The 18,296-nt window shown below is 42.9% G+C and overlaps 1 protein-coding gene across 1 annotated transcript; it reads left to right on the top strand.

The window, feature by feature from the left end:
* The first annotated feature begins 1,058 nt into the window (after window positions 1–1,058).
* On the top strand, window positions 1,059–17,128 carry DUT (deoxyuridine triphosphatase). The gene is made up of 7 exons (XM_075006939.1): window positions 1,059–1,339; window positions 1,827–1,959; window positions 3,550–3,641; window positions 8,650–8,694; window positions 14,417–14,491; window positions 15,530–15,600; window positions 16,931–17,128. The coding sequence occupies exons 1-7, from the start codon at window positions 1,291–1,293 to the stop codon at window positions 16,985–16,987; spliced, it is 522 nt and encodes a 173-aa protein (XP_074863040.1). The 5' UTR covers window positions 1,059–1,290; the 3' UTR covers window positions 16,988–17,128.
* Window positions 17,129–18,296: the final 1,168 nt, after the last annotated feature.

Raw genomic sequence — 18,296 nt, forward strand, 5'->3', positions numbered from 1 at the left:
ATCTGCAACTTACTGTTCTTAGTCAAATAAACATCTTTGTTAGACAAACATTTAGGAAAGTTTAAGTCTGTGCACAAAGGAATACCTGCATAAAAGAGTGTGTACACAAGTTTCTTATGTGTAAATTTAACATTCGGGTTCTAAGTGAGGTAAATATTACTGTGAACGTAAGGGGGTATTATAGTGGCGAAAAAGGTGCAATGAACATCCAAATGTACTGTCAGGCTCAAGCAATGTTGTATTTAAGCAGAAACTAGTTGACTAGGGTAAAGGGACAATGGAAGTACCTGATCCTCTTCATGAAAATCAAGTTTTTCCACTGATTATATTTGATTCTTACAGGCTTGACTTGGAGGTTCCCATGGATGAGGATTTTTTGAGAGGAGGGCGTTGGAGTGGTCTTTAGGTGACACAGTGTTTTGCTTTCCCTTTAAAATTATTCTACAATTAAGAAGAGACAGTGTTATCATGAAGGACCTCTAGACAGACCCTGTTGCGCTCTACTTCTGCATAATGAAAAAAGGCTGATGCAGTTAAGGCTCCAAAACTATATCTCCTCCCCACTTCGGCCGCGTCTATACTAACCCCTTCCTTTCGGAGGGGACATGGTAACGAGCGAGGTGGGAAGATGCTCATAAGGCACTACCATGACTATACACTACCTCATTAGCATCTTTCCAACTCGCTCATTACCATGCCCCTTCCGAAGGGAAAAGGCAAGCGGAGACATAGCCTTCATGTCTCCAGTGCAGAGACGGGGAGCTGAGGTGCTGAGAACGCCTGCCCACCGCAGTGTCGTTCCAGTAACCAGTCACGCGGAATCTCAGCTGGGACTCTGGAGACTTTGTTTTGATCCCTGTAGAAAATACCACGGGAGTTTTCCTACATCTCATGTGAAACGCTGCACCCCACAGCCGCCCAGTCAGGTTCCGGCCTTGCAGGAGCTACCGACCGAACCCGGCGTCCTTGCTACGGCTGCAGCAACCGCTATTCTCCTGGGCGGGTCTCACTCACTCACTCACCCGCGCGCGCGCCTCCCTCTAGCTGATGAGCGGAGTCCCCTCCCCAGGTGACCATGCCTTAGGGGTAGCACAGAGCGGGGGGCGCGGGCCTGGCCCTGCACGGAGGGGGACCGTTTGTAGGCAGCGCCTCGCGAGTCGGCCAACCCTGTTCCGGCCGGTCGGCCGGCGATGACCAGGGGCAGCTGCGCGCGGCAGGCGAGGCCTACTGCGGGCTGTGGTGCAGCCAATTCCCCTGCCCCTCCCACCAGCCGCGGCAACAGCGGGCGCCATGCTACCCAAACACCTCTTCGGTCTGCTCCTGCGCCTCCGCAGACAAAGTAAGGGGAGCGAGGGGCGGCGCGGCCTGCGGTGAGATGGTTTGCAGGGCGCAGGTGTTGTTGGGGCGGGGAAGGGGCTGCAGCGCTCCAGAGCGGTAGGCGCGGCTATGGTCTTACGGGGAGGCAGAGGGCCGCCATGCTGGGCGCAGATTTCTGCGCCGCGCGGCGTTGCCGCCTCTGAGCAGATTCGAGCCCTGAGGCGCTTCCTGCCTGGCTCTAGCTCCTGAGTGAGGGGTGGGGCTCTGGGGTATCCAGACCTAGGTGAGGACTTGGGAGAGTCCATTCTCGGCCGGGGTGGGGGGCGCAGGAGAGGCAGGCTCGGCTCTGCTCTGCTCTCCTCTCCTCGTGGGCCGGGCCGGGCCGGGGTAACGGTTCGAATGGCGCGGGCGGGAATCGCCAGCTCCGCCCCTTCGCTCAGCGCTGTCTCCCTCACGGTGCTTTGTCCGATCTCTCCTATCCGCTCTCCCCATGCCGTACTCCGGAGCAGACGCTGCCGCGTCCCCCAGCAAGAGGCTCAAGCCCTCGGAGCCCCAACTGCGGCTCCGCTTCGCCAAGCTCTCCGACAACGCGTTCACCCCCTCCCGGGGCTCGGCCCGCGCCGCTGGTTACGACCTGTACAGGTGAGGGGCAACCGAGCCCGGCCCCATCACCCCGCAGCTCTCTCCCCTCACTCCCAGGCGTGGGGCTCAGCAGCCCGTAGGCCGCGGCTGTTGAGCGGAGCAGCCCGTCCTGGGCAGAGGGCGAGTGGCTGCTCTGTGGAGCCCGTCCTGGTTCCCGCCCTTCGGAGAGCCCCACGGGCCGGGCTCGCTGGCCTGGCAGCAGGGTGGCTAAAAATCAATGATTTAAAAGTGATTTTTTTTAAATCGACCTTCTCCAGTTGCCATCTGGTGAGAACAGGTGCAATTACATCTTCTTATGAACTTGCCACACCACTCCTGAGTCTCATAAAAATGAATGGCTCTAGTCTGTCCTGCCGACCACCCGGCTCTTGCTTCCTGGAAGTTCTGGGCTTTCAATTTCAACCTCTGCTGCAGCCTGAGGGGTGCAAAGAGAAACACAGGCTGGAATGGATTGTCACACAATGCTTATGGGGTAGTGGAGGAAGGCTGAGCAGAGCAGAGTCAGTTAAGGCACAGTCTAAAGACAAGGAGAGGACCTAGAGGAAAGGATGGAGGCAGTATACAATGGAAGAGTGTTGTGTTCTGGACCGGAAAAGAGGAAGATGTTACTCACCTTATCTCCTCCCCTTTTGTCATAGAAAAACTGTCATGGCTTCAGGGTGTAAAAGTTCCTATCTGGGCAGATTTTGAGGAGATTTGTTCCCTGGATAACAAAGGAAAAATGTGCCAAGTGTAAGCATTGCAAGAAGATGATGCAGGACCTAGCTGAAAGAATGATTCCTGTAGTTGGATCAGTATATTTTATTAGGCTTTGCCAAAGCCAGATATCTTAATCAAACTTTGCAGATTTGTAGGTGAAAAACCTCTTATGCTAACTTTGTGATAATTCTGGTCCTCCCCACAATCTTTACTGTGTGTAATTCTGGGTGTCTGTATTTTGTCATTAAGAACCTATATAAGGAAGGTGTCCCAGAGCGAATGAACAGAACAAGTAATCATTAAGTAAGCCATGCATGTCACCCATTCCTAGCTTCTGACAAACAGGCAAGGTACGCTATCTAAGCCCTTCCTGGTTAATAGCCATTGATGGACCTATACTCCATGAATTTAGCTAGGTGTTTTTTTCTCAGTCTTATAGTCTTGATTTTTCACAGCTTCCTCTGCCAAAGAGTTCAAGAGGTTGACTGCATTTTGTGAAGACATACTACCTTTTGTTTACTTTAAAACTGCTGCCTATTAATTTAATTTGATTATCCCTCGTTCTTGTGTTGAGGAAAGGAGTAAATAATTCTTTATTCACTTTATCCACATCAGTCATGATTTTATAGCTCTCTTCCCTAACTCTCATTAGTCGTCTCATCCAAGCTGAAAAAGTCCCAAATTTATTACTCTCTCCTTGTTTGGTTGACCTTTTCTCAACTTTTCCGATGTTAAGACTTTCTTTTAAATAAAAGGCAACCACATCCACAAATAGTATTGAAGGTAGGGGATATTCTCTTACCTGTTCTGTTTTTCTTAAGTTACAAAGAAAAAATATGCAAAATGTTTTATGTAACTTTTGACCTATGTGTGTTTGCTCGCTTTATTTAGTGCCTATGAGTATGTGATTCCTGCTATGGAAAAGGCTATAGTGAAAACTGACATTCAGATCGCCCTCCCTTCTGGATGTTATGGCAGAATAGGTAAGTTAGCAGATTTCATTGAGACAGTTTGCTTGTCACAGGAGCTTGCCTTGAGGTTTAATATCCATGCAGAAATTACACCACTTAACCAAATTTGTTTCTAAATGTAGTGAAATGGGTGCAATTCTTTTGCAAAGGTGCTCTTTTGAGTGGCTGCACAGGAGGGTTGTACCTACTAATGTAAAATTTGCATAGAAGTGAATGTGGTTACATGGTGTAATTTCTCTGAACAGACTGCATGTTAATAGGTTCTTTTTTAACTACAGTCCATTGATTGTGACTTAATTTAAATGAGCTTGAACCTGGTACTCTAATTAGATAACAAACTGCTTACTCATTACCATGTCTTTTGGAGAAAACATTTGAAGATTCTCAAGATGATTCATAATGAACTACATAAAATATTGTGCTAATAAAATGTGTAATTCATTTGAGCTATTCCATAACCTTTTTATATATGAAACTTTATATATCTGAAGCATGGAGTGATGAGTAGCATCATCATATGCGGGGTCCTTTATAGGAAACTGAAAACAATGCTCTAAAAGGAGAGGTGTCACCATATTTTTCAAATATTGCACTAAATTTAGGTCAAAAGCTGATCTCGTTAAAGGATTTTAAATAATTCTTTTAATCTTGAAAAAATGTCTCAAAATATAGTATGCCTTAATTTGCACACCTTTGTGGAAACAACATTGTTTTTGGCAGGCATGCGAAAACTGGTTTTTAGTCAACTTCCTCCTAGAACATGGTCATCTTCAAAACTTAATGCAAAGCTCCCTGCTTTAGCTCTCACACCAAATTCAAGAATCTAGATGTAGAAAACTTGTATAAACCAATAGCTTTTTTTCCCACAAACTGGAAGGAAAAATTGGTTTTTAAATACTTGCTATACTTTGAGTTATAAGTACTGTAGTAATGTTTGTCATATCACACAACCGTAGGGTGACCATCCGTCTTGTTTTGTGCAGGACAGCCCCATATTTTGGGTGCCAGAAAGGGTTCCAACTTATTTTAACAAAGGGGCTAATTGCCCTGTATTTGGCCCCCTGCTGGCTTGTAGGCACAGTTGCTGGCCAGAGAGCAGAGGGAGCCAGCAGGGAGTCCTGCAGTATGTTGAGGCACAGGGAGTAGCTGCCTCCTTCCCAGCTCCCTGAGGTGTGGGGAAGTTGGGACCCAACCCCTGTGGCTGCCATCCAGTTCCCAGAAAAACTTATTCCTTGTGAGAATGAGAAGTACTAGGGCCAACTGTGGAGCCCTTGCTTGTTCAGTTTAGCCCATTAGGTGTGCTAAGTCAAACCCTCGAAGATTGACCCTAAAGGAGTCGCTCTTCTGGTAAGTGTGGACATACCCCTACAGGTAGCACAAGTGTCCTCTTCTTCGTAAAATCAGGAAAGGCCAAAGATAAAAAGTCTGAACCATGTTTTTTAGTGGTGACCTTCCACTTAAGAATTGAGGCATTTCTTTAGGCTTGTGCTTGTACTTTTCATTTTTCATAATTGTTCTATGCACATATTATTTTGATTTATAAGCGGTCAAGGGAGAGGTTCTAAGTGTAATGTATTCAAATATGCAGTGAAATAAAGGATTAGCAGCCACCCCAGTACAACAAACTGATAAAAGATGCCGGCTCAGGTGTCACCCTCATAAACAAGGTCCATAACACCAGTCAAGCAATCAGGGTTGGATTGATAAATTGGCTACAGAAAGAAAATTACAAATAATGCATATACTATCGACCAGAACATGGAATGTCCAACTGCTATGAGCGACTGGAAAGTTAGAGCTGCTTTGAAAGGAAAGATACTGATGTGATATACTTGGAATAGTGTTGGACGGCATCGGGAGAGATGTGCGCTTGCAAAATTGTTTGGTCAGGGAATGAAACAAAGCATGAGGCAGGAGTCGGATTCTTTCGTAGCAAAAGAGCTAGGATAGAAACCAGTGAGCATGTGAATGACGGTAGCGTGATTCAAAGCGAAACCCTTCAACGTCTTGGTCATTCAGGTGTATGCACCCACAGCGGACAGCTCAGAGGAAGAAATTGAGCTATTCTATAAAGACTTGATGAAGATGCTGGAGGAGATACCAAAGAGAGAGATGTTGATCATCAGAGAGATTGGAACACGAAGGTTGGAACAGAAAATGAAAGGTTGGGAGGGAGTCATGGGGAGGTTTGGATATGGAAAAAGAAATGAATGAGGTGAGAAACTACTCGAGTTTTTGCTATGGAACATGAGATGGTGATCTGCAACACAAAATTCCAACAAAAAAAGACTTTAGGAAGTGGACGTGGTGGTTGAATGATGGAAAGTCCGAGAACATAAGATGATGGGTAACATCTGTACAGCAGTGTCAAAATTCCTAAGGAGTGGATATGGACACGGACCATAGTCTAGTGATTGTGAATGTCAAGATGAAACTCAAGAGAAAGTATCAGATACAGTTAAAAGAAAAGAAGAGATGTGGTGAGGGAAAAAAATAGGAAATGAATACAGCACAGCGCTTGAAGAGAAGATCAGGAATGTGGGCACAGAGAAAGACGTGGATAAGAGAGTCAAAGGGATAGCCATGGTGCTAGAAGAGGCAATTGAACAGATGGTTCCGGAAGAAGAGAAGAAGATCGATAAGAGGAGGATTACACAGGAGACTCTGAAGTTGGTCCAAGAGAAGAGAACACTGAAGTTTCTGAGACGGCAGAACAGCAATATAGAGTGAAATGCAATGAGGTAAGGAAAGTGGCCAGAATGGATAAGGTGAAATGGTTAGAGCAGTGGGAAGATGGCTAGCATAAGACCAAGGAGGTATATAAGATGATCAGGAATATTAATAGGAAGTGGCAACCAAAAGCAGATAGCGATCAAAGATGAGAATGGCGAGGTGCTCATGAACAAGAAGGTTGTGCAGCAATGGATGAGATATTGCACTGATCTGTACAAAGCACAGTTGGACCCGAGTGTCTCAAAGAACTGAAAGAAAGAGCCACTGAGTATTGGCAGTGAAACTAATATTTTTGAAAGAGGAAGTAGAAAGAGCAATGAAATGACTAAAGAACAACAAGGGAAGGAATGGTCAAGATCCCTGCTAGTGAAAATATACAAGAAAGGAAGCGCATTGGAGTGCAAGAACTACAAAATGGTTGCCCCAACAAGTCATCTAGGCAAGGTACTGATAATGATACTAATGGAGAGACTGAAGTTGCAGATAGAACATCTAGTGGATGAGCAAGCGGGATTCAGGAAAGGTAGACGTACCACACAGCAGATACTGGCACTAAGATTGATAGCGGAGAAAGCTTGATAAAAGAACAAGAACATCTACAATTGCTTCGTTGACTTTTCAGAAGGCAGTTGATAGTATAGATTTTGCAAGTGACTTGAATGGTGTTGGAGTCGTACAGAATGGATAGCAGACTGATACCATTGTTGAAGGATATCAGTGACAATGTGGCAGCAGCTGTGAGAATGTGCAGAGAGTTGGGAAGCTGTTTTAGAACAAGTAGCGGTACGAGACAAGGAGATCTGATATCCCTGAGTATCTTCATCGCACCTTGAGAGAGCGATGGATGGACAAGATCAAAGAAGAGAATCAACAATGTGAGGTTTGCGGATGATATCACTGAGGAAGATGAAGAGAAGATAACAAGAATGCTGCAGGTTCTAAATGAAGATAAGTGGTATGAACCGATTATGAACATTGATAAAACAAAGACAAAGGTATTTGGAGATAAGGAAATAAGAAGGATCGGTACAGATGGGATCAAACTAGAGAACAGAAAAGTCCATTTAACTGGAGAGTGACATGACATGATCTAGATTGTAAGAAGGAAATAGTGACTAGCATAACAAAAGCAAGAGCGAATTTGAAGGTGATGGATAAGATCAGGAAAAGGAAAGCGATTAGCTTAGCAATGAAGCTGAGTCTTGAAAACGTGTCTTCAGCAGCATGTTGTACAGATGCGAGACATGAGTGAAAACAAAAGATTCGAAGAGGAGGATATTGGTGTTTGAGAGGAGTTGTTGTTACAGAAAGATCCTGAGAATATGATGAATGCAGAAGGTCACCAATGAGGAATATAGGAAGGCACAGCCGAAAGAGAACCTACTGCAGAAGGTTATTCAATGGAAGCTACAGCTATTCGGGCATATCTGCAGAATGAACGATAAGTGAAAAGTCAAGACCCTGGTGTTCGTCATAATGAATGGCTTGAATAGGAGAAGCAGACCCCACAGATAATCTGTAGACATAGTAGATTGGTGCGGAGCTAGTTTACAGAAACTAAACCACTCTGCACTGAACAGGAGAATATGGAAAGAAATGGGGAGTCATCAGACCAGCGGGCGCTGAACCCATGGTTGATGATGATGATGAGCCATCCCAAAAATCAGAAAGTGACTAGTGAGTGTTTCCAACACAGCTTACTACTCAATCTCCTAAAACAGGGAGATTGTATCTTTCTTCCATCTTCAACCAATTTAAAATCTAACCCCCATAATAAAGCAACTTGAAGTAAAGCCTTAACAATTAACCGATTTTAATTGACGGTTGCTCTTGTAAGTCACTTGGTTGAAGGTCACAACAGAATTGCAGTTTTAAGTGAAATAGGTGTATTGCTTTGTGTAAATAGTGTGCAGTGCACTATATGTACTCTGTGGCAATTACTTTGGCACATTTTTTCAGTAGTAATGTCAGGAATGTCTATACTCTGAAAAGCCTGCCTTCTAGTGATGTTTTAAGATAAAACAATTCATTTTAGTCACTTTAAAAAATCATGCACACAGTTCACTGAACTTACAATTTTACGATAGCTTGCAACTGTTTATATGTCATGTACTGCAGCCATGTAATGATGCTATAGATTTTATAGGATTATGTGTAGGTTCTGGAAGGAGCTAGGACAGATTTTGGTGGTGGGATTTTACTGCTTTTGAGTAAACTTTTATGTAAAGCATACTATTTGTTTTCAGAAGGTTTTCTTCAAGTTCGAAAAATGTTTTTGATTTTCTAGCCCCACGTTCCGGATTAGCTGCAAAACACTTCATAGATGTTGGTGGTAAGATATTTATATTCCTTCTACTGTCTCTGCAAATCTGTATTCAATGTCGCAGTGAGATTCAGGCACTAAAACTTCAGCTTCATTAATAACATTTAAGAGCAGTCCAATAAATGAAAACTGATTTTAAAATTTTTCAATCATATTCTCATCCTAGTTTCTAAGTTCCCAAACTCTTTTGGAACGATTCTTTTTCAATTAAGGCTTTCATTTTTTTACCTGTCTTTCAGATTGATTTTGGCAGATGAGAAGGAGTCTAGGTCATATTTTTGGTCTCCAATAAAGCTATACTTTTTGTCTAACTTGTGTATTGATTTCTTTTTTGTTTCAGATATAGAAAATAGCAACCCAATGGTACTCTCTCTGGAGTAATGCCTGAATTTTAGCTGGTGCTTAATGGGCCAAGTGCCTGTAAAATATTCATCAAATGTCGTCAAATTAACTAGAACACATTTCCCTGAATCTCTAAAGTTTTAATAAAGCATGGGACCAAATTCAACTCTGTAATGAACCTATCTATATTAGGGGTGAATTTAGATCCTTTCATAGCTTCCTCCTGCATTTTTGTTGTTTACTGTAGATAAGTACTAGCGATGAAATTTTCCTCCTTGTTTTTGTGTTGTTCAACAAGACCCAGGCTTTCGAAAATGGCTTACTGCTTTGTGGTCTCAGTTAATTGTTGTGGTTTTTTTCTCCTCCCTTTTACATCTGATGCAACCCAGGGGTTTCTACTTTGAAGCAGCATTCAGAGTGTCTACGCACGCTTTTCCTTACTTCGAAGTTAAGTTCAAAGTAAGGGAAGCTAACTTCAAAGTCACTACTCCACTTCCATGAATGCCATCTGGGAGGCCCTCCTTCCTGACAGGGGCCCCCTGCCCCATAGCCACCTTCCCAGCATGGGTCCGTGGTGGAGGCCAGACTTGCCTCAATCATAACTGCTCCAGTGGTAACCTTACTGACTCCAGGTTGGTGACCGATGGACTGGAGGCTGTCAGGGAGTGGGGGGGGGGAGGGCGGCGGGGCTAGCCTTCATAGTGCAATGGCCACCCTCTTCTGCACCAGGAGCACTGGCCGCATCTGGGTATCCTGGTGTTGGAGGATGGGAGCAAGCCACTGGCAGAAGTCTTTGAATGTTTGACAGGTCATGCTAAAGTTCCTCAGCCACCGCTCATCGTCCTAGTCCTCCAGCATCAGCCAATCCCACCACTCCATGCTGGTGGAAAAGGCCCACCGGAGCCGGAACGGAGGTTCTTGTGGGAGGAGCAGCAGGGCTGTGGCCAGGGCCTACAGGCTGGGTCCCATGCGGGTGACCTGGCTGCACCACTGAAAAAGGAGGCTGGCCAGGGTAGAGAGGACATCATCCTTGAGGAGGGTGTGAGTGGGCATGGTCTCCTGCTCTTCTCCCCAGCACATGCTCTGCTACTGTCCACAGCCTGGTAGCCTTGAGCACATGCAGGATGGGGATGTTGGGAGGGGCCCATTAAGGGGTCAGCTGGCTGCAAGCACAGACGAGGTGGTTGGCCATGTGACCCCCATGCCTGCATCATTTCCTGGCCCTTAGCCCCTACTTTGAATTAATTGTGTGTAGACATTTTACTTTGAAATAGGGGAAGCCTACTTCTAAGTAAGGGAGGGTGCATTTTGTGTGTGGATGCTCTACTTTGAAGTAAGCAACTTAAAAGTTATTTTGTAGGGTAGACACATCTCAATTGTTTTAGTTATGGGTTAAAACTAATGGTTCCATATTTTCCTTCTTGCATATTTTTTCTGCTCTGAACTTCAACACAGCTATAAACATAATGCCTTAATGGTAAATACCCTTGCTTCTTTTAGCCATCCTTTTATTACTGTTCTTGGTACTTCTATATCCTCCAATTCAGTGCTTTTGATGCCTTGGAAATAAACTTAATCATGCTACTTAGTCGCTATTTAATAATTATAACCACCAAAATGCTGGCTTCAAGCCAGTGTCTTCCATTTGACTATTAGTTTTTTTTCTCTTTTCATCCTTACAAAAAGTTTATATTTAAAGGTGGTTGGCATATAAACAGTTTAAATGGGTACAGGAAAATACTATTTCTGAGTATCAACAGTAGAGGCATGGGAAAACATCACTTATTTCCATATTCAGTTCTTCACAATCAGAAAATGGCTAAGATGAAGACTTAACTTTGCCATAGTAAAAAGATATTGTGGCTTTCTGTCTCATTAGTCAAAACTTTTTAGGAACTAATGAAAGAGAATCACAGAGGCAAATTTGAAAGTTAACCTTAACTTTCTACATTGTTTTTCTAAGGGGCAAAGAGATTTTGAAGAAGAATGGTAACAAAGTTTATAGATTCCACTCATTCATTCATCCTTTTGTATAGAGGTAGTAAAATCAGATTGGTTTTAAATAATAGGGTATGTAATACATTCCTTGGAATATATGAAGTCATTACAGTTTAAGATACCAGCCAGACAAGCTCTTTCCTAGCAGTAGATAGGATACCTAAAATAAGTAGGTTGTAGAAAATCCCCAGCTGTGCAAGTTTTCAAGTATTCTCTTCATCACACTCAATGCCAATCATTATATGTGAAGGTCCAGATTCTTGGTGCAGCTGCGCTTTAGCCAACACAGAGTCTATAGAGTTGGGGGAAAATTGGCTGAAGCCATTTGCTTCCCTTCTTTGATCCATGAGGGAAAGCTAAACCCACTCCCAGTGTAGCTTAAAGCAGCTTAAGGAACTCTGCAAACCAGCTGAGGATCAGTGGAACATATCAAGGTCTGGCTCTACCATTGAGCTATGCCCAGGGTGGGGAGGGTCTTGTCGCTATGCTAGTCTAATGCCATAAAGCAATGTTCCCAACATTTCACTTGTGTGAACCCCCAATTGCTCCTCCCTCCCCCAGTTGTTTATGGACCCCCATCAAAGCTAATTCTAGCTGCTGTGTACACTTCATTAATGAAAAAGGAAGCAACAGATTTTTCAGACAAATTAATACCATTGGAAGGTGTTAAAATACTGTAACTTTGTAATTTATTTTCTATGGTGATTTTTGTTCCCCCCCCCCCCCCATGGACCCCTGCAATACCCTCGTGGACACTAAGTTGGAAAACACTGGCATAGGGTATTCATACTCCTGGGAAATCCTTTGATAGCCTCATGGGGAGCTCTCCTCTCTTTATACCTGTTTGATGGAACAAAGGGAACGGGGCCAAGATGTGACCCAGCTGTTTTCCTGACTTATCTAATATACGTAGCAGTTTACTGTAGAGTAAGAATTGTGAGTGTATATAGCATTTTTCTACAACCTGACATGCAAAAATCAGTATACACTGTGGTCAGAGAGGAGATGGAGTAATTTTAATATTTTCTGAACTGAGTACTTAATGTGTATCCTTATTTAACTTTTGTGTTCATTTTCAAAAAATGATAGGCCCCTACTTACGGTATAGAACTACCAAATTCATGGTCTGTTATGGCCCATTTCACAGCCATTGGATTTGAAAATTGGTAAATTTCACCTTTGCAGCTTTTCAAACTTCAAAATTTCACAGTGTTGAAAAAGAGAAGGAGGGAGTCAGAGTGCTGCCACCCTTACTTCTATGTTGCCTTCAGAATTGGACTCTAAAGGCAGCAACTGCAGATCCTCCTGCAGCTGCCGAAGGTTCCAAGAGTTAGAGGCAGGTCTGATTTGCATGCACATGCGTACACATTTGCTGCTGATAGCACCCAAGCTCCTTGCTGCTACTCTTGGCCGACTTGAGAGAGAATACTTGTTCTCTATGCCCACCTGCAGAAAGCCCTGCACCCCCTGCCCCACCTTTACTGCTTGCCTCCCTGTCCAGTTGGAGCTAGGAAGCCCCCTTTGATTGGGTGCCTTCAACAGCACAGGGAAGATATGACCAGCGCTGCAGGAACTGAAGGCTGCCGCCCAGTTCCAGACAGCATCCTGCAGCAGGGAAAGGCACCCAGAGATGGGTCTGGACTTGTACCCCCCCACCCTCAAATACCAGAACGGTTTGCAGTGAAAGGACTGGTCCAGGGACATTACATTTTATGGAGACTGGCTTATTTCACAATGTGTTTTTCATGGCTGTGAAATTAGTAAGGTTCTAACTGTAAGTGAAAATAATCACAACAGTTGATAGTGCCTCTTATGAAAAGCCAGTCATGGATTGTTTTCTTGGCTCTGTCTCGTATAAGCACACTTAAATATTTCAGTACAAAAGGTGGTATCAGAATCTTAGGTTGTAAATAAGGAACAAGAGGAAAAGTTGAGCCTACAGGATTCTGTTCAGAATCCACATCTGGTAGGCGCGGATGGTTTTCCAACAAGTGAAATGCCAAAGTCTCAACAGAGTGAGGGCTTTTGTGTGAAGTCAGTATTTCATGATGCCAGTTCCAATGCATGATTTTTCCAGTTATGACTTAGATACTTTTTTTCGCAAAGTAGATCATGCAGAAAAGTGTCTTAGTGTACAACTGTTGTAACTTGATGTGTTTGAGTATCAGAATCCCAAAAGGTCTGTTATGTTAACCTTAAGCAGACCAAATTTCTGCCCTGTTAATCCAGGCCAATTGCTTAAACTGAGCACCTCTTCCTGTATAGAACAGAGGATGTTTTAGATTTCAGCCCTAAGGACCTATATGTTCTGTGATGCACACAATATAGTTTGAATGCCAAATGGTGGTCAGTCTCAGTTGTGCACTTTAATAATAATAATAATAACAACAACAACCCTCTCCATTGGAATACTCTAAATTCTTTCCTTACCAACCAGTTTTCTATTTGACACTCTTACCCTGCTGTGTTTCTAGCGGAGCTTGAAATTAACATGGCTTTGATAGCATTTCTGTCTCTCTTATTCTGTGCAGCACTAGGTTTGTGGTACTGGCTACAGCATATTTCAAAATCATTGTTGCTTATCACATCTTAGCTTTAAGTTCCAAGAACAGATCCAGCCTATAGTATGTGTTTTCAAGGCAGGAGTCATTTTCTCTAACCCATCCCAAAAAGGAAGATTTTTCAAACACTGCAGCACATGATTTGAGTCTTAGCTGTATTAGAAAAGATATCTTATAATGATTCTGAAGTCTGATAAAATAGTATAGATTGTAATCGCGTGCTTGGCTGTCGTGATGGTAGACAATTAAACTTTCTATTTAGTGTAATTTCAGTGGCTTATGCTTTTTCTACTATGGCTGGTTTTGACAGGTGTTTCAGTGGCAAAATTCTCCCTCTTAATTTGGTTTTCATCAGATGTAGCGTTTAACTCATCTTAAAATTGGATCATCTGCTCAAATAGTAAACCCACAGAAGGAAAGATAGAGACTGAAAAACAAAGTTTTTCAATAGGGTATTTAATACTTTAAATCCAGAAGATCTATTCAAAATAACCAATTTGATGCAGTCCCTTTCTCAGGTAAATGCGTTTAACCTTTTATAAGAGAAATAAAAAGCCATAGTATTAAATGCTTTTTTAAATATGCATATAAAAGTTTAGAAATATCTTATCCTAGAAAACATGTCTTTTAAGTTTATAATCATTGCAAGTTAGACTTGCATTGGGATATTCCAGTATTTTCATATCAACTCTCTTCAGAGGATGAAGGGACTACATTGGATGTGCTGAATTGCAGCTATTTAAATTAGTATTTAATGAATATTTTTTTCTCCTCTGATATTGTCTTTCTAGTAGTTGTAGATATGGTTTTAATTATTCCTTTTATTACAGCTGGGGTCATTGATGAGGATTACAGAGGAAATGTTGGTGTTGTACTTTTTAATTTCGGCAAACAAGATTTTGAAGGTAAGCATTAGATGGGGGAAATCTGCATCTGAGGTTAGTGTCAACCACCTAAACTTACTAGCATGTTCACTAACAAAAAACCCAAAACCTTTCACTGTTCACCAAAGGTTACAAACATATGCTTCTCTGTTCAACCAGTAAACTCAGTACCTCTTAAGTCTGTATAGCTCCTGGCTCCCGCCTCTCCCTCTTGAGGGTGTTGGGGGCTCTGCCTCTTGGCCCTGTGGGGCCACTGGCTCCTATCCCCAGGCTGCTGGCCCACTCTATAAAAGGTGACAGTACACCATACGGACACAAAAGAAGCACTGAGTAAACTTACAGAAAAATCAACTAAATCCTCATCCATGCCTTGCAACACTTAACCATGAAGTCTTTGCTCCCAGTAAAACAGGTGGCATGAGCAGACTTTGTAACTTCAGGCCTGAACTACCAGCTCTACCCTGGGACAATTTTTTCATTTAGCAAGTTTCCCTTTAGTTTACTAGAAGAGGAGTCCCAGTCTAATGGACCCGATTCAGATAACGTTTCAGAACTATGAAGACCTGTGGTGGGACTGGGAGGGAGATGGTTTACCATCAGCTGTGTTACCTTCCTTCTCCCTCCCCACCAAAACAGAGATGCTAATCTCTGTTGATCTATTAGTCTACTTCAGCTGTGCCCCTAGATTTTAATTTTTTATTTATTTTGAGTTTGTGGGGACTGTTGTCTAGCTAGAAAAGAAGGTGAGGAAAACTCAGTTGTTTCAGAAACGGAATACTTAAAGCATAGTCTGTGAAGGACAAAATATTTTTCTGGAAAACTCATGTTTGAAGTTACTAAAAGCCCTACATTTAGTGGAAGGTTGAGTGAAATTTAGTCATGCTTAAAGTGCATAACCTGAACTCAAGTTACTGTGGATGCCTTTATAATTTTAAATTTCAGATTTAATACTAATGCCATAGTGTTGTAGGAGAGCCTTAAATGTGAAGGTTGAAGAGATCTTGGGCTTGTTGGTGTGTGTTTTTTTTTTTTTTTAAAAGCCTATTAACTTCTCTTAAGTTAAAAAAGGGGATAGAATTGCCCAGCTGATCTGTGAACGCATCTTCTATCCTGAGCTAGAGGAAGTTCAAGTAAGTTTATTGTAATGAAACACATGCATTATTTTATGACTGTATGGGAACGGGTGTGTTTGATCTCAAATTCAGAGAACAAATTGGCTTTTCAAAAAGTTATTTACTTCTATTGCTTCCTACAACAACATGTAAATTATTTGAATTAAAAAGGAAAATGCTGCAATTTAACACTTTATTGTAAGTCTTTGTGAGCCTTTTGGAATGGCAGGGGATAAGAGTTTAAAATCTGATTCTTAAATATATGAATTACAACCTTTAGAGTTTACTAGCAATCTGGGATTACTTCAGTTTATAGCTATGTCTGCTTGAAACTGTCATCAGTAATTGATGACAACCAATACAGTTTGCCCATGTTACTACACGAGAAGGAATGGGGTGATAGTCCCACCCTCACACAACCAGTTCAAATAAATAAATTGAAGAAAAGTTTGATGCCATTTTGTTGGAGAGGAGCTATTGTATTTTTAAATAACTGAAAACATGGCACACTGACATACCTTTATTTTGTGCAACCCTGCATAAGTCAAACTTCATGTAACTCAGAGGAGTGAGCAAACTGACCACTGCAGCAGTGTTGGTCAGTTTCCTGTCTCCTGTGAGTGGCGGTCAGCTGAGAGCCTGGCTCTGGGCTGGCCGCCGCTTACAGGAGAGGGGACAGCAGTGCTGGTCAGTTTACCCACTCCAGTCAGTGGTGGCCGCCAAGAGTCATGCTGCCCCCCGCCAGGAGCTGGTAAACTGCTTCTGTCGGAGGGTGAGGGGTAGCTTGAATTTCACTGCCACGACAGGAGCTGGGAGGGGAAACCGGGGAATTGCTCCTGTCGGGGTAGTGGGAGTCAGGCTGCTGTCCCTGACAGGAGCCAAGAAACTGACCAGCACAATAGTGCTGGTCAGTTTCCCCGCTCCCAGTGCAGGGATGCAGGCACCTGGATCTGGGCTGGCCACCATGCGCTGCAGCCAGGAAACTGACCTGCATTAGTCAGTTACCTGGCTCCTGTGGATGTCCGGCAACCCAGAGCCAGGCACCCACTCCCTGCCACTCAGTCAATTAACCCCGAGATATTCACAACTGGAGTTGTGCATCTCTCAGGGTTCTGCTGTACTGTGTAAATAAATTTTGAAGTCTCTTCTGTTGACTTCTGAACTTGTTTAGTTTTTAAAAATTGTAGCTTATTTATGCATTGTTTATTCATTAACAATCCCTATTTTAAAAAAAAAAGTCTGATTTTTCTTTGTGGAAGATGAACAGCAAGCAAAAAAACCCAAATGAGTGTGTATTGTTATTAGAAGCATAAATTTTCAGAACGCTAACCTTATTAATCTCTTTCAGGCTCTAGATGTTACTGACCGTGGCACAGGTGGCTTCGGTTCCACTGGCCAGAATTGAAGAGAGATACTAGACGTAATTAATTTTTGCTGTATTTGGGTATTGATTAAAGATTTTTTTGTAAACGGTCTTGAGAATTGTTTCAAAGGAGACTGGGATTTTAGGATCTGTGAAAGTAAAGGACTCATAATTCAAGCATTGTACACGTGCCTACAAATCTCTTCCCTCTTACCCACTTCCAAACTGCTAGCAAGTGCTATTAAGCAGTGTGTTGGCAGGGATATCTGTGCTTTATATCCCTTGCCTTTACCAACAATGGGAAGTTGTGTAGGCCTACAGCATTATGATGCACATATCAGTTTCTCTCCATGATAGATCTACACTAGAATCACTACAATGGTACTGCAGTGCTCTAGCTGCATTGCTGTGGTGCTGCTATTGCAGACACTGCCAATGGAGGAGAGCTCTCCTGGTGGCATTACTTCACATCCGTAAGAAATGGTAGCTTTCTAGCTGACACAGCACCACACTGATGCTTAGATTAACCTAAGTATGTCACTAAAATTGGCTTTTGAACACCCAAATGACTAAGGTAGGTCTACGCACTAGTGCATACTTCAATCTGCCCATTCCATTGTGTTCTGACTCTTGTTATTCCTGTCTTCTGGTCCCTGCCTAAATCAAAATGCCGAAGTTTCAGACTCTCACTCAATATATATGGCATTGTTATCCATGTCAATTTCTCAATAGTCTTAACACCAATCATATCTTGTAGTTTGTCTTAGTGTCTGGAATTTGGAACCTAATTATCAAGTGCCTAGATGTCTTGGAGCGGGAGACAGGATAGAGAATTTTCCTCTCTGATGTACATCTTAGCTGTGGTGTTTGTACTTTTTATTTTTGCGACACTTAAATTATTTGATTGTGAAGGACTTACAGGATCTGGCTCACCATGAAATAGCTGTTTCCTGGATGAGAGTCTGATGAGGGCACATCACAAGGACCTAGTTTTGGACCTATGTTGAAGTGCTAGTCCTGCTGTTTACAGCTATGAGAAAGCGAGGTTCAGGACAGCTCAGTTTGTGACCTGCCCAAGTAGCTGCCCTTCTCAAAGACTATGAAGTTAGATTTTGTTTTAGGATAGAACTTATTGACAAATATGGTTGGTATTGTACTTTTAGGTAAGTGACCCCATTACATCCAACATTTCCTGTACATGAATAAATACCTAAAATATTGCAGGGAGGGAAGGAGAGGGAATTTAGTGAGCTCAGTGGGGACAACAGCCATCAAAGGCCCTGGGGCAAGATGGGTGGGGGGGTCCAGACCCCTTTGCAATGCTGGGCCCGTGTGCAACTGCCCTTTTGTG

The sequence above is a fragment of the Carettochelys insculpta genome, chromosome 12 (genome assembly GCF_033958435.1).
Source record: "Carettochelys insculpta isolate YL-2023 chromosome 12, ASM3395843v1, whole genome shotgun sequence".
NCBI lineage: Eukaryota > Metazoa > Chordata > Testudines > Carettochelyidae > Carettochelys > Carettochelys insculpta.

Coding starts and splice junctions, on each gene's coding strand:
- DUT (XM_075006939.1), top strand. CDS start 1,291: ATGCTACCCAAACACCTCTTCGGTCTGCTCCTGCGCCTCCGCAGACAA. Junction 1,340..1,826: donor CCTGCGCCTCCGCAGACAAA/GTAAGGGGAGCG, acceptor ACTCCGGAGCAG/ACGCTGCCGCGTCCCCCAGC. Junction 8,695..14,416: donor ACACTTCATAGATGTTGGTG/GTAAGATATTTA, acceptor CTTTTATTACAG/CTGGGGTCATTGATGAGGAT.